The sequence below is a fragment of the Panthera tigris genome, chromosome F3 (genome assembly GCF_018350195.1).
Source record: "Panthera tigris isolate Pti1 chromosome F3, P.tigris_Pti1_mat1.1, whole genome shotgun sequence".
In the NCBI taxonomy this organism is placed as follows: domain Eukaryota; kingdom Metazoa; phylum Chordata; class Mammalia; order Carnivora; family Felidae; genus Panthera; species Panthera tigris.
Window position 1 is genome coordinate 36,558,811 of NC_056678.1, and position 20,171 is coordinate 36,578,981.

Genomic DNA, 20,171 nt, shown 5'->3' on the forward strand with positions numbered 1-20,171 from the left:
TCATGTTATATGATCATCCTATATGATGTGAGATGAATTCAGTCATTTAAAAGCCCTCTGAGGTAAGCACTACTATTAACACCATTTTGTAGATGAGAAAATGGGGACACAAAAGTAAATGTAACCTGTTTACAGCATAGCTGGGATTCAGATCTTTAACCCTGTCAATACGGAGTCTTTGATTAAATTTTTATAATTTAATTTTAATATTTAATATTTTAAGTTATCTTACATTTTTGTACTCTTAACACATACATTTAGGCATGGAATTAAATGGGAAAATAAGAACACACATTAGTAATAACAGTAAACGAGAATACACTAAATTATCAGTGAAAGAATGGAGTGTGTCAGATTAGATTTTAAAAACCCAGAAACCAGATTTGGGGGTGCTTTGGAGTTTAGACTTCAGTCTTTCTAAGCCTCAGTATCCTCTGTGAAAGAGAGCTAAGAATATCTGCACTGAAAACCTCAGAAGACCGTGGTAGGCACAGATACGTTATGTGGATGAAGGTGTTGGGGAAACCATACTGTGCTATACACACGTCAATTTTTGTTAACCTATTTGTTCATTTGAACCTCACAGGAAAAGCAATAGCCATCACTCTTGAAAGGTGTATTTCTTCTTGTTACTTTGATTACATGAATTCTAAGAATTCTCTAATTATCTTTCTTTGACTTGGAACCAGAAAAAAGTAAAAGAAAGTGAAGTTAAAACTATAAGACAGAGTGTTATGGGAAGTATTTCATGGTTTATACTAGACTTATGGAAAGGAGGAAACAGGGTCTTCTGTTCACCTTAGAAACTATCCATGGTGAGAGTTGTCTAGACTTTTTATATACCTGGCAAACTTTAGTTTTAGGGATTATGAAGAGGTAAAAACAAGATAAAAGGCAAAATCACCAATTTCGAGTACAATAGAGTAAAATCAGCAGCCTAGGACAGGGTAAACAATATCAGAGAATAGAGTCCCCAAATAAATAGTATGAACCAAGCATCACTGCCAAGAACAACCTTTTCCTCTTTTATCATTTTTTATGATATTGAGTTCCACAAAAATGTCTGGCAATAATGGTTTGAGTCAACCACTATACTTGGCAAATAACTTATTTCTGGAGGAAGAATTCAAGGTCTCCCATGACTGCACTTCTCTGCACAATGTACACAGAACGATATAATCAGTTTTAGCTTCCTCGATAACTATTCACATTTTATTCCATTAACGTCAAAAGCCTAAACTAGCTCTCCACTTCCAGAGATTATACATGAACATTATGTGAAACTTCTATTTCTGATCTGAATATATGGAATTTCAACGTATTCTTTGTTATTTAACAGGAATCCACTGTGAAGAAGACATTGATGAATGCTCTTCAAACCCTTGCCAAAATGGTGGTACTTGTGAGAATTTGCCTGGCGATTATACTTGCCATTGCCCATTTGATAACCAGTCGGGAACATTTTACGGAGGAAGGAACTGTTCTGATCTTTTCCTGGGCTGTACCCATCACCAATGTCTAAATAATGGAATATGTATCCCTCACTTCCAAAATGGCCAGCATGGATTCAGCTGCCTATGTCCTTCTGGCTTTACCGGATTGCTGTGTGAAATTGTCACCACACTTTCTTTTGAGGGCAATGGCTTCCTGTGGATCACAAGTGGCCCAGTTACAGCCAAGGGCTTCATTTGTAACATAGCCCTCAAGTTTCAGACTGTTCAGCCAATGGCACTTCTACTTTTCCGAGGCAACGGGGACATGTTTATAATGCTGGAGTTGCTAAGTGGCTACGTTCACTTGTCAATTCAAGCCAATAATCAGTCAAAGGTGCTCCTGTACATTTCCCATAACACCAGTGATGGAGAATGGCACTCAGTGGAGGTGATGTTTGCAGAGGCTGTGACCCTTACTTTACTTGACAACTCTTGTAAGGAGAAGTGCATCAGTAAAGCTCCTTCTCCATTTGAAAACGATCAATCAACATGTGCTTTTCAAAACTCCTTTTTGGGTGGTTTACCGGTGGAAACGAGCAGCAATGGCCTTGCTCTGCTTAACATCTATAATATACCATCCACACCTTCATTTGTAGGCTGTCTCCAAGACATTAAAATTGATTCAAATCATATTACTCCAGGGAACATTTCATCTGGCTCATCATTAAATGTCAAGGCAGGCTGCGTGAGAAAGGATTGGTGTGAAAGACAACCTTGTCAAAATAGAGGACGCTGCATCAACTTGTGGCTTAATTACCAATGTGATTGCTACCGGCCCTACAAAGGCCTGAATTGCCTGAGAGGTGAGAGATGGCTGGGCACCCAGGAATGCTATGCCTGAGAGCAGAGCAGTAACAAAAATACCCAGCCTGCTTCTCCTGTTAGGAAACATAATGACCCCTCAGTCCTTCTGCTTCTGGTTGCCTACTGATGAAAAAAAAGAAGAGGCTAGTAATGTGCATTAATTAATGTTGAGTGAATTCTTTAGATGCCAGGGCACTCATGCAGAGAAGTAAAAAAAAATAAGCTGAGAGCTCCTATCTAAATGAGTTTTCATCTTGATGAGTTTACAAAGTGCTATTACAATTTTACCATTTGCTACATGTCAGAAATTTATTATAAACCTATTTGAAAGAGAAATAATCTTTTTGGGGGAAAAAAACCATTAGACATGGAACTAGTCAATGTCTTGTGCATAGTAGACTCTTAGGAAATATTTACTCCCTTACTATCCTTTCTGTTCGATTCACACTTGCTCCAAAATAATGCTACCACTTAGCATTTTTATAGACCACCAGTTTTTTTCAGAGGTGTATTTTCCAGGGCTGCATTGGAGAAAACTGATATTCTGCCTAGGCATCCTAAGGGGAAAAAAATGTGGATGTGGATGGTAACAACAGTGAAATTTTAGAGAGACCATACACTAATTGATCTAAATTTTCTACCAAATCACACCTTGAAATTATTTCAAACTCCTTAACTTCCAACATCGTTCCAAAGACTGCTGTTGATAGTGATCGATACATACCTGTTTCTTTTTATTATTATTATCATGCCTTGAAAATGTCTGAGAGGTAATTGCAACAGACTGCTTTGAAGTTTAGCTGTAATTTACCCTAAGATTGTAGAGCAGATTGAAATAGGACAACATCTGGTAAATAGTCTTCTCTGCTTTATATGAAGTAAAATTAAAACCAGTCTTAGCCTCTACCCTATTCCATGTATGAATGGCTAAGAGTTATTAGAAACTATTCATGGGTCTCCCCGCTAACCACAATATTCATTACAAATCATGGACCTGTTTGACAATGAGGTATGGCATCTACTAGCTCGATGTAATATTTTAAGTAGAATGGCAAGTTGTTTTGTGATTTTTTTTAAGGAGAAAAGGAGATATTATGCTGAGGCAATGTTCACTTTTTGAAGAAAAAATTAATTGACCCAAGGCAATATTTTTACTACATATACAAAATAACAAACAGATGCTGACTCGTTTTGACTGGCTTCCAAATGCAGCGACCCATGAGGTTACTACTGACCATGGTGATGCTAACTGTCCTGGTAAATAGTTTCAAGGGATGCCAAGCCAGTGGGTTCTGGTTTTCTTTAGTTTATTTTTTCCAACTTGGAAAGTTATGATGTTTTTAAACCAAATTTCTGAATTGGTTACCTGCCCCACCTCCCCCAGCTTCCTGATTCCCCTACATTATTTGAAACTGTTTAACCCTCATGAAAATGCTTGGCTTCAAAAATTGTCTTCGTAAGGAGGGAATTCTGTAAAATCTTCTCTTTCCGAAGATTCTTGGTATAAGTTTAAGAAAAGTTATATTTTTCATATCACCTCAGTCATAAAACTAAAATATTCTGTATTTGCTGTTATCTGTGATATTTGCTGGGGAGCTTATTCTTGTTACAAAAGAGGCTTACAAGCTGTAACGAGAACATGGAGTCTTTCTATCATCGTGCATATATGTACAAGAGGGAGGAGAGGTACTAAAAATTACAAAGGCAAACTTCATTCAGTTCGTGATCTTGTTTCCATGTTTCCCGATCATGGTACACATTGCAATGAACAAGCAGAAATGGATAGATTTAATCGGCTGACTAAACATGAATGACATGGAGATTTCCAATATTTTCATATTGATCTTTTAAAAATAATTAAATGTCTCACTAAGGGAAGTTCTGGAAAAGGTTTCTCAAAGCTTAGTTCTCAGAACTGTCTAGAAGGTTGCCTCAGCATATATCTTGTGCTGGCTGTGTATAAGAACATGGAGCTTCCAAGATATTGTTTGGAACGAAGGCCTCTTGCCTTCTACAGAATATTTGATTTGTAGAGGCAATGTACATATGTTGTGTCTTCAGCCATACATCTGGACTTTGAATATCTTCTCCTGTTAGAAATACAATTTCTTAGATATAGAAGGGACTTTATTCAGTGACTGTATTTTAAATTCTTGTGTCTGCCAAGGGTAGTGGTCTAACTCCTGCTTACACATGTTTAGGAATGAAGAACTCATTTACTCCATCTTGCCAGAAACTGCCCCAAGTTGTTTCTTACTGTTTCTTGGTGATCTCATCTAGTCCTGTGGCTTAAAATAGCATTAATTACACTGACAAATCCAAAAATTATTATAGTTACCCCAGAATGTCTCCCTTGCACCTCTATATCTAACTGCTTAGTAGACATTTTCACCTGGATATCAATAGGACATCTCAAATTTAATATAGACTCCCACTCTCCTCCCAAATATGTTCCTCCTGTTTTCTTTTTTCCTTTTTTAAAAAAAAAAAATTACTTGAGAAAGAGAGAGCATGAGCTGGGGAGAGGGGCAGAGGGAGAGAGAAACTTAAGCAGGCTCCATGCTCCACGCAGAGTCTGATGCAGGGCTCAGTCCCACGACCCTGGGATCATGACCCGAGCCGAAATCAAGAGTTGGCCACTCAACTAAGCCATACAGGTGCCCTCCTCCTGTTTTCTTTTCATTGCACGAATGGAAATTTAATGCTTCTAGTTGGTTAGGCAAAAAAACCTTGGAGATGAACTTACCTTAGAAAATCAGGTTGATTCTACCTTCAAAATATTTCCAAAATCCGACTACTTCTCATCGCCTTCACCATTACCACTGACCCAAGCCACCATTAATTCTCTCTTGAATTTCTGCAAAAATATCTCTACATTCTTGGAGGTTTTGTTCAAATGTTATCTTCTAAAAGAGTACTTCTCTGACTACTCTATTAAAAAATTCCAATTCTGCTCCTACCCCCAGCACTCCCTATTCCCTGTCCTTACCTGATTTATATTTATTTATTTACCTGACATACCATATAGTTTGTTTCTTTATCTGTGTCTGGTCTGCAACTGCCAACTAGGCTTTAAGAAGACAGGGACTTTAGTGCCTAAATATCAATATTTTGGAAGGTAAGCGTTCATTTTTATACATCTCAAGAGTTTGCTTCATTTGATGTACACCAATAATATTGACACATTCGTGCATTACTAACTTCTTTGACCACATGAAATTCTTGGTGAGTTCAGTGCTCAGCTTTGCCCCCTACTTTTCTATCTCCCATGCCTCTCCCAACCAGGACCATAGAAGGAAGACTTCTCTGTTCATCTCCTTTGCCTTTTATTATTATTTGGAGTATGATCCCCAAAGAGGATTTGTGAATCTAATTCCTGATTTCTTTCTTTAGAAAGATTGATTCGATTTAATGACATTTGCTTCAGTATGTCCTCAAATAGCAAAGATGATAGCCTCCTGAACAGTCTGCTTAGAGATGTTACAGGAAGAGCTCATTTTCTCCGAATTTCTTCCACCAAGTTGGGAGATAGTAGTATCTGAAATTCTACCATTAAGCCCCAGCATTTTAAGGCAGTAAAGGAGAGGTTCTTAAGTTTATTGGCACAGAGATCTTTCTCTTCTGTAATCAATGGGCCTTGGCTATAAACTCCAAACCAAAATGTAGTTGTTTTTAGAAAACTCAGTAAACTGAGTAAATTTCAGTAAACTTGGAAGTTTCCAGAAAAGGGGTCAAATTGTAAAAAATATGTATGTGTTTGTGTGTGTGTATTTTCATCTTCTGGCCCTTCTTACTTGTGAGTCTTAAAATGTTTCTTCTTTGTTTCTCCTCCTCTATTTTGACACTGAAGAGTATGTAGCAGGCAGATTTGGCCAGGATGATTCCACTGGATATGCTGTTTTTAATCTTGACAAGAGTTATGGAGACAACTTCACCGTCTCCATGTTTGTTCGAACACATCGACCATCGGGCTTACTTCTAGCTTTGGAAAACAGGACTTATCAATACATCCGTGTTTGGCTAGAGCATGGCAGACTAGCAATGCTACATCCAGGTTCTTCCAAATTAGTAGTAAAATTTGTTCTTAGTGATGGAAATGCCCACTTGATATCTTTGAAAATCAAGCCAAATAAAATTGAACTATACCAGTCTTCACAAAACCTAGGATTTATTTCTGCCCCTACATGGAAAATCCAAAAAGGAGATGTCATCTACATTGGTGGCCTGCCTGACATACAAGAGACTGAAGCTAAAGGTGGTTTCTTCAAAGGCTGTATACAAGATATAAGATTAAACAACCAAAATCTTGAATTCTTCCCAAATTCAACAAACAATGCATCCCACAATCCAGTTCTTGTCAATGTGACCCAAGGCTGTCCTGGAGACAACATGTGCAAGGTAGGATTATTCAAACCAACTATGTCTATATTGTGTGCTAAATTGTTTCATTAAATAATTTATTATAACCATTCTTTGCATGTGAAGATAATGTTACTGACTCACCACCCACAGAATAAAACTTCATAAATATTTTTTCAGCAAGACTGGGGGATTTATGTTGAGCCATTAAAAAAATCACCTTGACCTTGTTGGCATCATGGTCTATTTAATCATCCAAGATAACTCTAGACATGTGCTTCTACTACCACAACAACCAAACTACCTAAGGATAACAGTATTTTAATTCCCAAACTCTTAATGGCATCCCAGAAGTTTAACTGGATTAACTCATTGTGGAAGAGATCATTAACTTTATATTAAATGCCCAACAACCATTGTTTGGAACTACTATTAAGTCAACAGCAACAACAACAAAAACCCTGAGTGGTAGGTAGTTTCCTTCTGGTAGTTGGAAGGAATTAGTTGAAATTCTCTGAAATCTATTTTCCCAGAACCTATGTTTTACTTCCTTTGTATTTTGTATGCTCTTCCAAAAGCTATTTAAATATATGAACTTGTCAGCTCTACATGACCTTTCAAAGAAAAAGAAGGAAACACATTTATATCTGTTGAACATTTATTGAGCTTGACTATTGCCATGCACTGGGCTTACTTCTAAATGTAAAAAAATGAATCATCTTAACATTACTAGACGAGCACTTCCAAAATACCAGGTACTATTTTACATAGATGAACCCATTCAATTCTGTGGAAGGACTGCTGTGTTAGCCCCATTTATGTTATTTACAGATAAGGAAACTGAAGTTTAGATAGCCTATGTAACTAGCCGAAATCACATCTTAATAGTGGGAATGGGATAAATATAGTCTCAGCTCTTAGAAATTCTCTCTTAAATTCTTCAACTTTGAGTATTTTATGAGAAATCGTTTAAGAACTCGAATAATAATAGTATGTTTTTGATTGAGAGGCAGGGCAACTGAAGAGGTCACTGTATCTGGACCCAGAGGATCTAGGTACCAAGTTTCACTTCTTACTAAAATCTTGAGTAACAAGAAGGTGTTTTCCTCATTATTAAAAAGAGAAGTAATAACCTCTACCTCAAATGGTAATTGGTGTGATTGAAAATGCCTGGTAATTTGGAAATTCCATAGAATGTTATTATACCTTTTAAAATCCTCTTTGTGTTGTAGAAAACCAGTGCCATGTCGTTTCTAGTTCTCATTTCATCTCCTTCTGTTTGTTTCTCTCCCCATTTCTCTTTCAGAAAAGAGTTGGCAATGGCAGCAGTAAGTTTTATTCCATTTGATAACCCAATGAATATAAAAAATTCACGATGTAAAGATGTAAAAATAACAGCTATGGGGTCTTGCCTTTACCGTTTCCATATTTAGTTGCCAGAGCTTTTTATACCTTTGATTTCTTGTCTCCTCAGTCCAACCCCTGTCACAATGGAGGTGTTTGCTATTCCCTGTGGGATGACTTCTCATGTTCCTGCCCTGCGAACACAGCTGGGAAAGCCTGCGAGGAAGTTCAGTGGTGTCAGCTCAGCCCGTGTCCTCCCAAAGCCCAGTGCCAGTTGGTGCCTCGAGGATTTGAATGTAGGTAGAGCTTAAAGTTATCATCCATCCAATTGGGTATTTCACTTCCACGAGGCAACCCAGGAAAAGAATACAGAACCTGCTTCTCAAGGAAACCTGTGGCTCTTTCTCCCTGACTTGAGTAGTACAATAAACCTAATATAATAATAATATCCAGATTGGCTTCATGCCCCATCCTGCCCCTGAGGGCAGGGAGGGGAGGGGTGGGGAGTAAATGGAGGTCAGAGCAACACCAAACCTAGGTACTTGATGATTTAAAGCTAATTTCTGAAGAAATTAACCAAGTAATATTTGGCTCTCCTTTCCTTATTGGGAATACAGAATAAAGTCCTAGTGCAAGCTCATGGACTTTTGTTAACTATGAGGCCTCAGGCAGTTGACCCAATCTCCATAATCTAAAGCTTTCTCTGTAAAATGGGGATAAAACATCTAAAAATTTGTGTGTGTGTGTGTGTGTGTGTGTGTGTGTGTATGTGATGATTTTTAACCTGAAGTGTAAACAATGAAACACATTAGGCATTCTGTTGTTTTCTGAGTATTTTCCTCAATCTGAAATGTTTTCTTGACCATCTTCAGTACTAAAGACCATGGTTTTCCAAATGTTAGCGAATTTGAATACTATATTCACGATTTTGACATTTCTACATACTCACCACACTATTGTTTATATTTTCTCTCCTTTCCTACTTCAAATAATGCGGTCTAATCAATAACAGCAAATCTTCGTGTTTGCACTGAATTCTAGTCTCTTCCCTTTATCTGAAGATTTTGCTTCTGGAATTTTTCCCTTGCTCTTCAGCACCATTAACATCTCTGTCAGCGTATAAACACACTGCCAAATTTCCTCATTACAACAAATTTCCCTTGGCCACCCTCCATCGCCACCAGCTACCATCCCATTTTTTGCTTCCTTTTATAACATGATAAACTCTTGAAAGAGTTGTCCTCAATCTGCCTCTGATGTCTTACCCCGTTTATTCTTCTACCCCATTCCATCAGGGGCCATCACACCCTACCTGTGTCTTGAACTTGCTCAACTCAGCTTGGGCAGGTGGTCTTCATCATTTTAGTCAGGTTCCAACCCAAATGTCCTCCTATCTGGCTTTATTTTTCTTCATATCTCTTATGAGTCTTTCATGTTCTGTTGTATATGTACTTGTTTACTTGTTCATCATCCCTTTCCTCACTGGAATATACATTTCAAAAGGGAAGGAAATTTCCTATCTGGCTTCTCACATTATTCTCAGCACTTAGAAGAGTGCCAAACATATAGGATGTTGTCAATAAGCATTTGCTAAATGAATAAAAGGACATTATTTTTCTTCAAGGGACTCAGTATTTCACTTAAATGCTCCAGACTTTAAGTGATATATATCACCTTGGAAAACATTGCACTAAAATAATGGACTGGAACCAGAGAATAGTTTGACCTCAAATTTATTTCAACAACAGTCTGTTTAGACTGAGCTTCAGCGACTGAGGAAAAGAGAATATGTTTACTTTTCTGTTTCTGTATTTTCTTTCTTTCTTTTTTTATCATTTTTTATTTTAGAGAGAGAGAGCATGAGCAGGGGAGAGGAGCAGAGGGAGAGAGAGAACCTTTAGTCCCAACACGGGGTTTATCCCACAACCATGGGATCACGACCTGAGCCAAAGTCAAGAGCCCAACGCTCAGCCAACTGAGCCACCCAGGCACCCCTGTTTCTGTATTGTCAAGACATATTTAAAGAATATATGAAATGTGTTATACTATATGTATATACTTGGGAAAGTTTTCTAGAATAAATATAGTTACTTGTTTCATATTTTAAATATACATAACTGAATTATGGTATAGTAAGGCAGATATATATGCTATATAAAGTATGATGAGTTGGCATAAAGAATGCTATTTGGTTTCTAATATGACACCAAAGTTTATTTATTTCTTTTTAATTTTTTTTAATGTTTTATTTATTTTTGAGACAGAGACAGAGCATGAGCAGGGGAGGGGCAGAAAGACAGGGAGACACAGAATCCGAAGCAGGCTCCAGGCTATTGGCATGGAGCCCGACGCGGGGCTTAAACCCACAAACTGTGAGATCATGACCTGAGCCGAAGTCGGACGCTCAACCGACTGAGCCACCCAGGTGCCCCATGACACCAAAGTTTAAATGCAACCTTTCCATTGTTCTATCTCTGAACTGCTTATTTAAAATAATGTATTATGAATTTTATTGTTAATCGTTTGATAGAAATATTAAAGGTCTTGGACCCAGTTATGTTCTACAAAAGGGTTTGAATCATTTGGAGTATTTTCACAGGGAAAAAAGAATAGGATTGCTAAAAATAGTGCAGACCAAGAACCATACCCCTGGTGTATATTGTCTTCATTTTGATGTAAAGCAGTTTAGGATTTGGACACGCTGCATCAGAAAGGAGTGAAGTGAATCTTCATTGCTACTGCATGCCCACTACAGAAAGAGTAGAAAGTTTGCCTCTGATCTCCCAAAAAGTCTCAACATGTTTTAAAAGCATGACTTATCTTAATGAAGGAATAAAATGTAAATCAATAGGAGGGGTGAGTTTTTACTAATTGACAGGTGTGAACCCTAGAACATGCTTCTGCTACTTTATGTAATTTTAATTTTATGTGATCTTATGACCCTATTGTATTTTCTTTCAAGTAAGATATATTGAGAAGATTAGGCCTAATAGAATAACATACTCTGGAGTGCATAGCTCATGCATCACCCTGAGTTTGCCTGTAGGGCATCCTATCAGAAAACCAAGACTTAAAAATTTACAACCCATCTTATATACAGGTGTGTGTTCTTATGATAAAGTTCCCAAAAAGAAAATGTGAAATACAAATATTGTTATGTGTATTGTGATTTCACCCAGCTGAGGAGTGATTTCAGTGTGCTCCACAGTGTTAGTAAAATGAATTTCTTTAGCATTGTAGACAGTATTCGTCCTGTAGGAGTTGGAGAGCTAATGAGATTTGTTATTTTAATATTTATTTAAAAACATGGAATAAGACACTTGTTGCTCCTTTACTCCCTAATCCCAACCCCAAACTTGGTTGGTGGGAAAAACACAACAGTCAAAAGTTATAAAACCAAGTGAAATTTTAATCCAAGTAATACATTTGAATTGTACACTTGAAAGGTAACACTTGAATTTTCTCCTGCAGTCATTTCTAATCATTATCTCACTTTACAGAATGGAGGATGAAGGAGTTATTTTTACAGATTATTTATTTGGTAAAATTTACCTACTACATATCTGGCGATGTTCTAGGCATTGAGATTTAGTGATAATCTAAACAGAGAAAGTCCCTGATCTCATAAACTCATGTTCTAGTTCCGAAAGAAAGACAGTCAAAGAACAAGTAGGCAAATGAACAACATAATTTCAAATAGTTATAAATGCTGTGAAGAAAATAAAGTAGGAGTTAATGGAACAGAGTGACTACAGGGAAGGAACTATTTTAAGGTGGACAGTCAGGGAAAGCTTCCCAGAGGAGGTGAAATTTGAACACATATGTTGAGGAAAAGCCATGTGTGGGAAGATCTGGGGAAGGAATACTCCAAGTATATGTAACAGCAAGTAAAAAGCCTGATTTGGGAACAAGTTTGATGTCTTCAAAAATGGCAAGAAGTTTTTGTGGCTGTTGCATGTGAATAAGGAAGAGGGTGCTAGCAAATGGAATTGAATAGTTAATCAAGAGTCAGATCGCAGACACTCTTGCAGGCCACGTTTAGGATTTAGGATGTCTTTCTAGATGCGATGGTAACCAAAGGAGGTCTTGAGCTAAGGAGTGATTGCTCTATTGATCTGCAGAATGATAAAAGCAGACACACAGAGAAGTAATTCGAATAGCCTAAATCTGGGGTTCCTGGATGGCTCAGTCGATTAAGCATCCAACTCTAGACTTCGTTTCAGGTCGTAATCTCACAGTTTGTGAGATCAAGATCGAGGCCCATTTTTCGCTCAAGGTTTCTCTCTCTCCCTCTCTCTCTGTCTCAATAAACAAACAAACAAACAAACAAACAAAAGGAATAGTCTATATCAAAAAAGTTGGCAGTTGGCTGTGGTGCCCCACAATTGAGGCAAAGATAGCATTTTAAGGTCAATCTTTACCAAAGAGTGCCAGAAAGTGAGAATCAAGAATTGACCACTACATTGAGTAACCCAGAGGTCATTGTGACTTTGACAGGAGTGGCTTCAGTGAAGTGACTGGCACCAAAAGCCAGTGGCATGTAACTAAAAAGAAAACAGGAGATGAGAAAATGGAGACAATGAGAATATAGAACTATTTGGAGAAGATGTGCTGGGAAAGGGATAGGGAATTAAAGAAACAGTGGGGTGAGGGCGAGGTGAGTAGCGCTTTTGGGTCTTGCATAATTTTTTATTTTGTAAGATTGGAGCAGTTACAGTATATTTCCATGCTGATGGGAAACAACCAAAAGGGAGGGAAAATGATGAGGCACAGAATTGCTTGGTGGGGGGAAAGCCCCACACATCTGATGTCAGAAGTGCTGTGAATGTGGAGGTCATGTGAGAGGAAAGGAGACCACCCAGGAGGTGGAGAACTGGGTTTTCTCTACTCAAGTGAACAAGGGTAGGTTTTTCCAACACCCCATCCAAGGTCCACTTCTCGTTGTGCATTGGGTCCCACTCATTGTCACCTTTCTTAGACATTGTTTCAACATGTAGCCTCTTTTCAATGGAAAAGAAATGTAGTTTTGGGTTTTGGTATCAAACCATCCAGTTCTGGCGTTCTGGTCTTATTATTTATTAGCCACATGACTATGAAAAGATTATTTAACTTCTATGAGTCTCAATATCTCCTTTTATAAAATGAGGGTGATGATGATGATGATGATGATGATAATAATAAACTTTTGCTCCAGAATTCTGTATTAGAAATAACATAAAAAGAACCAGCACAGTGCCTAGCACATATCAAGCAATCAATACATGATGGTAGTAACAGGATGATCATTAATATTAATAAAGGTAATGAAGCCAACATGACAGATTTTATAAAGTTGCTGATTGGTGTTGCCTTCTCTCTTTAGGTATTGCAAATGCTGTTTTTAATGCACAAAGCAGTGAAATATTATTCAGGAGCAATGGGAATATTACCAGAGAACTCACCAATATCACATTTGGTTTCAGAACAAGGGATGCAAATATGGTCGTATTGCACGCAGAGAAGGAGCCTGGATTTCTTAATATTAGCATTCAAGATTCCAGATTGTTATTTCAATTGCAAAGTGACAACAGTTTTTATATGCTGAGTCTTACAAGTGTGCAGTCCGTGAATGATGGCATATGGCACCAAGTGACTCTTTCCATGACAGACCCACTGGCCCAGGCCTCCAGGTGGCAAATGGAAGTGGATAACCAAGCACCTTTTGTGATCAGTGCAGTTGCTACTGGAAGCCTCAACTTCCTGAAGGATGATACAGACATTTATGTGGGTGACCGAGCTGTTGGCAATACACAGGGCCCGAAAGGGTGTCTCAGTACAATAGAAATCAGTGGCATTTATCTCTCTTACTTTGAAAATGTTCATGGTTTCACTAATAAACCCCAAGAAGAGCAGTTTCTCAAAATCTCTATAAATTCAGTGGTTACTGGCTGTTTGCAGTTAAATGCCTGCAACTCCAACCCCTGTTTGCATGGAGGAAGTTGTGAAGACATCTACAGCTCTTATCACTGCTTATGTCCCTTGGGATGGTCAGGGACACGCTGTGAACTCAACATCGATGAATGCTTTTCAAACCCCTGTATCCATGGCAACTGCTCCGACAGAGTGGCAGCCTATCACTGCAGGTGTGAGCCTGGATTCACCGGTGTGAACTGTGAAATGCATATAGACAATTGCCAGAGTCACCAGTGTGCAAATGGGGCCACCTGCATCAGCGACACCAATGGCTATTCTTGCCGTTGTTTTGGAAACTTCACAGGAAAATTTTGCAGGTGAGCATGAAGTTCATATAAGGCTTGGCCTTCGGAGCTATGCTCTACATTTTCCTCGTCAAATTGGAAAGCTCTCTCCTCAGCTGTGCATATGTAGGCTGTGCTGAGCAGGAGTGACATGAGTCCTTTCCATCACAATTTGGTCATGTAGACAGGATCTCACACGCTGGGATGTTCTACGAGGAAGCATGGTAGTGTTTTGACCAGACATCTTTGTTAGAATATGTTTCATGAACTGCAGCCTCAGAGTTTGGCTGCCTTAAGGCCTCAAGGAGCAAATATTTTTTACAATAAATCCAAAAGTTCAGTTTTAGTATTATTTGAGGAAGCAGGACTCCTACCCCTGAAACAATGCCCTTGGCTGTTTCAGGCAGGAAAACCTTGTATGATCTTGAAAAGACTATGCTAAATTATCATTTCGAGAAGGTGAAATCATGACTCTCAAATGTAAATGAACATGTCTTCGTGTTTTTAAGTCCTTAATTAATAAGGAGAACCAGTAAGATATAAAAACTGGGTCAAATGACAACCTAATTATTTACATATATAATAATTATATATATTATTATAATCCACATAAACATAAATATGTATATAAATAGAGAGGAGGAAATGAAGTTACTAATAAATGCAAAACTATTTCATCTCCTATAGGGCAATACAATTAATATTTGAAACTGTCTTTTCTATATTGGACAATTGTAGCACTACAGACAAATTCATTTGCATTTCAATGACCAAGATCCATTTGTACTAATGTCATTTTCTGCAGCTTACAGAGCTGTAAAATAGTTTAGTAAAGAAAATCTAAGACATATAGACTATAAAATCAAAGAAAGAGGGTCCTTTCTATAACGCCCAACACTCCACTGAAAGAATACTCAGTAATATCTTTTGCCCATTTCGACGTATTTCACAATTTTTTCTAAAACTACAAAAGTGGTGTTTTAATTCTAGTAACTACCTCCATTTCATGTTACATAAATAGAAATAAGAATCAATATTTTCCAGCTAAGTCACATTGCTTCAATATTTCCACGTAAGTAGACTTCATTATTGTTTTTCTAACTCATACTGCTTTTAAATTCACTAAACAATTGAGTCATTATGGGGAGGTGAGAAGGTTGTTAATAACAAGTAATACATTCCCAGACTTTGGCAAGAACACCTGGAGTGGGTTGGCAGCCTGTAGGCATTACACTAACTCAGAGGTGGTACCCTAATGGGATGAATCTCCTAGCAGACAGAACACGTAGCCGTACCTGTAAGAAAATGTATTTATCTCCACAACATTTATTGTTGTTCAGAACCTGTGAAGGCAAGGCACCGTATTAGGTGTTAAGTGTTGACATTCCAGTTATGTGTCACTTCCCATGAGTTAACAAGGACTCATTTGCCAACAGGCAAACTGCCTGCTTAAAAGCAAAAGACATTCAGGATCAAAATTAATAGTATTGCCACAGTGACTTCGGATAAGTAAAGTAAACATATATGCCCCAGTAACTAGTTCTCCAGTACATTTTTCCTGCCTAATTTATCAAAGTCAAGTTCTCAAAGATTAAAGTTCTCAAAAGTACCTTCTAATGAGATTCAAACCTTGTTTATTAAACGTAAGATGTATACAAAGCTTCACATTTGCATTGCTAATTGACCTCTTTCAAAGCTGGTTGACATTTTTGGTTCTTTTGAAAAGTCCTTATGATATTTTCTTTTTAAAGTCGAATTGATTAGCTCTTATGGGAAGAGACACACTTACCGTCATACAGGCTAATTTCTCCATATTAGCTGCCGCACACACAACACGACAAAATTAAATTCATCTTATATCTCCTGAACATTAATTATGTATCAGATACCATGCACAGTGGGTCAAAGGACCAGCACAATACCCTTAAAATCTTTTTAATCAATCCCTTCACACCCGTGGATCTTGTGCCTTGCAGTCAAGTTCTGCTTAGCTTCTAACAATTTGTTCTGCCTTTCATAAGGATTCCTTAACAGGTACAGCTTTGTGGTTATACAAAAGAGCCACACTCTGCATTCGCATGTAGTTGCCACTGAGTGCCATACACAATCCTCCCAGATGGATTTGGCTTGCGTTCCACTAAGCTATGAATCATTATATAGGGAACAGCAAGTGTTGGCAGGGCAACAGGAGTTCAGCTCTGAAAGCCTACAGAGAAATCGCATGAGTGCGTGGGTACCAGACCGCTGTCCTGGCTTTCCTGGCCTTTACAGAGATGCAGTTTTCCTTTGGCCTGTGTTGATTTATTAGCAAAGCAGCAGCAAAACAAGCTAGAGCAAGTTTCTTCCCACCCCTAAATTTATTGCCACCCCACAGCACAGATCTTATCTCACCAATGAAAACTGTGTAGAAATGGAAGATATATAGCTATGCTTGTTCTAGCAGCCTCCAGCAGGAGCTGTTTACTAAAAGAAAGAGATTTGGGTATAATGTAGCACCATTAAGCATCTGTAGCTCAGCCAGCCTGAGTACTTAATTAGTTTGGCATTGACTCCATATATGAACTTTTCCAAAAAGTTTTCTTGAATGAAATGAACAAGATGAACAGCTGTGGCTGTTACTTTTATCTCTCTAGACACACCAGATTACCCTCAACAGTCTGTGGGAATGAGAAGACAAATCTCACTTGCTACAGCGGAGGCAACTGCTCAGAGTTCCAGGGCGAATTAAAATGTCTGTGCCCGCCAGGTTTTACTGGGGAATGGTGAGTCACATTAGAACTTCATAGAAGAAAATTCTGGGCTGAAGAACAGGGGGATTATTCAAAGTTGATTTCTCTAATTTTTCATCTCAGTTCCCATAGGAAAATCCATGCTGAAATATGAAATTTGACTCCAACCAGAGTCAAATAATTAAAAAAAAAAAAAGAAAAATTACAGTTTAGGTCAAAGTAAAGAACACTTTATTAGCCACGACTTCAAATAGGAAAATATGTCTTTGAAAAAATGTGGTATTTTTCTTTCTGATAAGTACTTCTGGATTCATGTTTCTTTCCCACTACCTCTCATACATGATGCAAATATAGTTGTTGTTGAAGTAAAGTAAAAATATACCTGAAAGATTGCCTCATAGAATTACCTAGAACCCTACAAGTATATATACCTTACCCATAAGAGTCTGTCTTTCCCAGAGAAACCCTTCAACAGTTCTTCACATAATACAAGGATTGGTGATACGGAGTTGGACAATGGCTTTAGACAGTCTGTGGCTGGCTGAAAATGTAGGCAAATTTAGATATGTGTTTGACTAGCTGAAGATGAGGTCAAAGATAAGAAAAAGGGACATACTTCACAGCTTTTATCAGATTCTCATAAGGATCAGTGTCCCCAAAATGATTATAAATCAGGGTTCTATAGGATATAGATGCAGACCTCTATAGAAGCAGATAATAATTAACCATTTGTTGAGCACTAAGTCGTGCATCTTATAAGTGTTATCCCTACTTGTTATTTATTTATTTTTATTTTAGAGAAAGAGAGAGCACGTGAGTGGGGTAGAGGGGCAGAGAGAGAGAGAGAGAGAGAGAGAGAGAGAGAGAATCTTAAGCAGCCTCCATGCACAGCACAGAGCCCAATGCAGGACTCAATCCCACAACCCTGGGATCATCACCTTAGCCAAAATCAAGAGTCAGATGCTCAACTGACTGAGCCACCTAAGCACTTCTATCTCTAGGTGTTATTATTTCCACTTTTCCTTTACATAAACTGAGGCTGAGGGATTAAGTTACAGGTCAGATGTATCCAGGTATATGCTGCAGAAGGGTTGAGCTGCCTTCAAAGCCTGTGCTCATCTTTTGAATGTGCTCACCTAAATGAATAAATCTATGTTTGCAACAATTAACAGAAAATGGAAAAAGTGCTCCTTCATCTCATATGCCATTCAGGATAAGATAGTAATTTCTGACCAGAATTCCTGCATTGAAGAGATTGCATAAATTAGAATACAAAGCACTTGACAATGAGATTTTGACTGATTAATTTTTCTCAAAAGAGTAGTTAATAAAATAATAGATATATTTGTGCTCCGTGACAATTACAGTTTTGAATTTTCTCTTTTCCAGCTGGCTCTTTGGGCACTACACAGATTCAGCTCTTTTGCCTTTTTACAAAACAGCAGGCAGTCTAGGATATACTTACATTTTGCCCTTTCAACGTTCAATGACAAATCGAGTTCCTGCCTTTACAGTCTGCTTCCAGTGGTTGGCTCTAGATGGCACGGGCAGTCCAAGCATATATGTGCATCGAAAGACATAACCTTGGATCATATGCTACTTTTTATGGTACCAATTTTTACCATGCCACATATTGCTAACACAGAGACCATTCAATTGGCCTCCAATTCCATACACCTCTGAAATAGTGCAAATATTTCCTTATCCTAAATTTTGAAGAATTCTTTCACTATATTTAAGTGCTGGTTATTCCCTGCCTCAGTGTCACAACTTAATGTCACATTAATGTTCAATGGCACAATGCATAGACTCATCCAAAGCCTTGGATGATTTTCCTCTGCTATTCATACATTATGCCTATTTACAACAAACATTTCCTTTTCCTCCCACATTTGTTTAAAAAAATAATCTTTAAAAATGGGGTGGGGAGAGAACACCTGAGTGGCTCAGTCAGCTAAGTATCCAAGTGTTGATTTTGACTCAGGTCATGATCCCAGGGCCGTGGGATCGAGCCCCACATTGAACTCTGCACTGCCAGCACGGAGCCTGCTTGGGATTCTCTCTCTCCTCTGTCTCTGCCCCTCCCCTACTCATGCTCTCTTTCTCTCAAAATAAATAAATAAACATTAAAAAATAATAATGGGGCACCTGGGTGACTCAGTCGGTTAAGCATCTGACTTCGGCTCAGGTCATGGTCTCACAATTTGTGGGTTTGAACCCCACATCAGGCTCTGTGCTGACAGCTCAGAGCCTGGAGCCTGCTTCAGATTCTGTGTCTCCTTCTCTCTCTTCCCCTCCCCCTCCCCTGCTCATGCTCTGTCTCTCTCTCTTAAAAATAAACATTAGAAAATTTAAAAAAAAAATATTGCATTTAAATGCAAATTATTGGGGTGCCTGGGTGGCTCAGTCGGTTCAGCATCCAATTCTTGATTTCGGCTCTCGTCATGTCTCATGGTCATGAGATCAAACTCTTGTGTTGGGCTATCCAAGACTCTCTCTCTCCCTCTCCCTCTACCCCTCTCCTGCTCACACACACACGTGCACACTGTCTCTGTAAGTACGTAAGTAAGTAAGTAAGTAAATAAATAAATAAATGCAAAGTATTTGTTTAAAATGTGGTAAGAAAAGGAAGCTCCAAGTTTTCTTTCCTCTCCCAAGACTCTTTCATCTGGATAAACTTCTCTGTGGCAAATGGATTTCTAAAAGAGTGAACACGTGCTCAATAGCTTCTGTACTTTTCAAAGTCCTTAGGCATCGTTAGTTAATTCGTTGCATGTTAATGGATTTATTTATTTTGATTTTCCATGTATTAATTAACCTCTAATGAAAGCTCCAATAATGTTTATAAGGAATACGCATGTGTGATACACCATTTAGTTCCAAAGAGAAATAGATAAGAAATGGAGAAAGAGGAGCTGGAAGAGGCCTGGAAAATACTAGATAATCTCTGAAGGCCTAGGGGAATGTGACTTCCATAACGCCAAAAGATATTGAAAAGCTGTCTTCCTGCAAATTGCCTCCTCTTCTGCCTGGCTAACCCCCCAACTTTATAGTGTCATCCTGGCAGGTTGTAAATGATGAATGGTGTGGACACTCTGGTCCACCCAGGACGGAGTGCTTGGCAGGCTCTCGCAAGTTGTCAGCTTTTGTTCAGATCTAATCGGAGAAGTCTCCTTCCAGGCCAGAAGCCGGAGCCAAAAAGGGAA

At 38.3% G+C, this 20,171-nt stretch overlaps 1 protein-coding gene across 1 annotated transcript in view; it reads left to right on the forward strand.

The window, feature by feature from the left end:
- Positions 1–20,171, forward strand: part of CRB1 (crumbs cell polarity complex component 1) — a 132,229-nt gene that overhangs the window by 76,363 nt on the left and 35,695 nt on the right. The window contains exons 5-9 of the mRNA XM_042976687.1: positions 1,340–2,296; positions 6,148–6,695; positions 8,131–8,296; positions 13,363–14,269; positions 16,870–16,998. Of these exons, the coding sequence (XP_042832621.1) occupies positions 1,340–2,296; positions 6,148–6,695; positions 8,131–8,296; positions 13,363–14,269; positions 16,870–16,998 (2,707 nt within the window). The remainder of the gene's footprint in view (positions 1–1,339; positions 2,297–6,147; positions 6,696–8,130; positions 8,297–13,362; positions 14,270–16,869; positions 16,999–20,171) is intronic.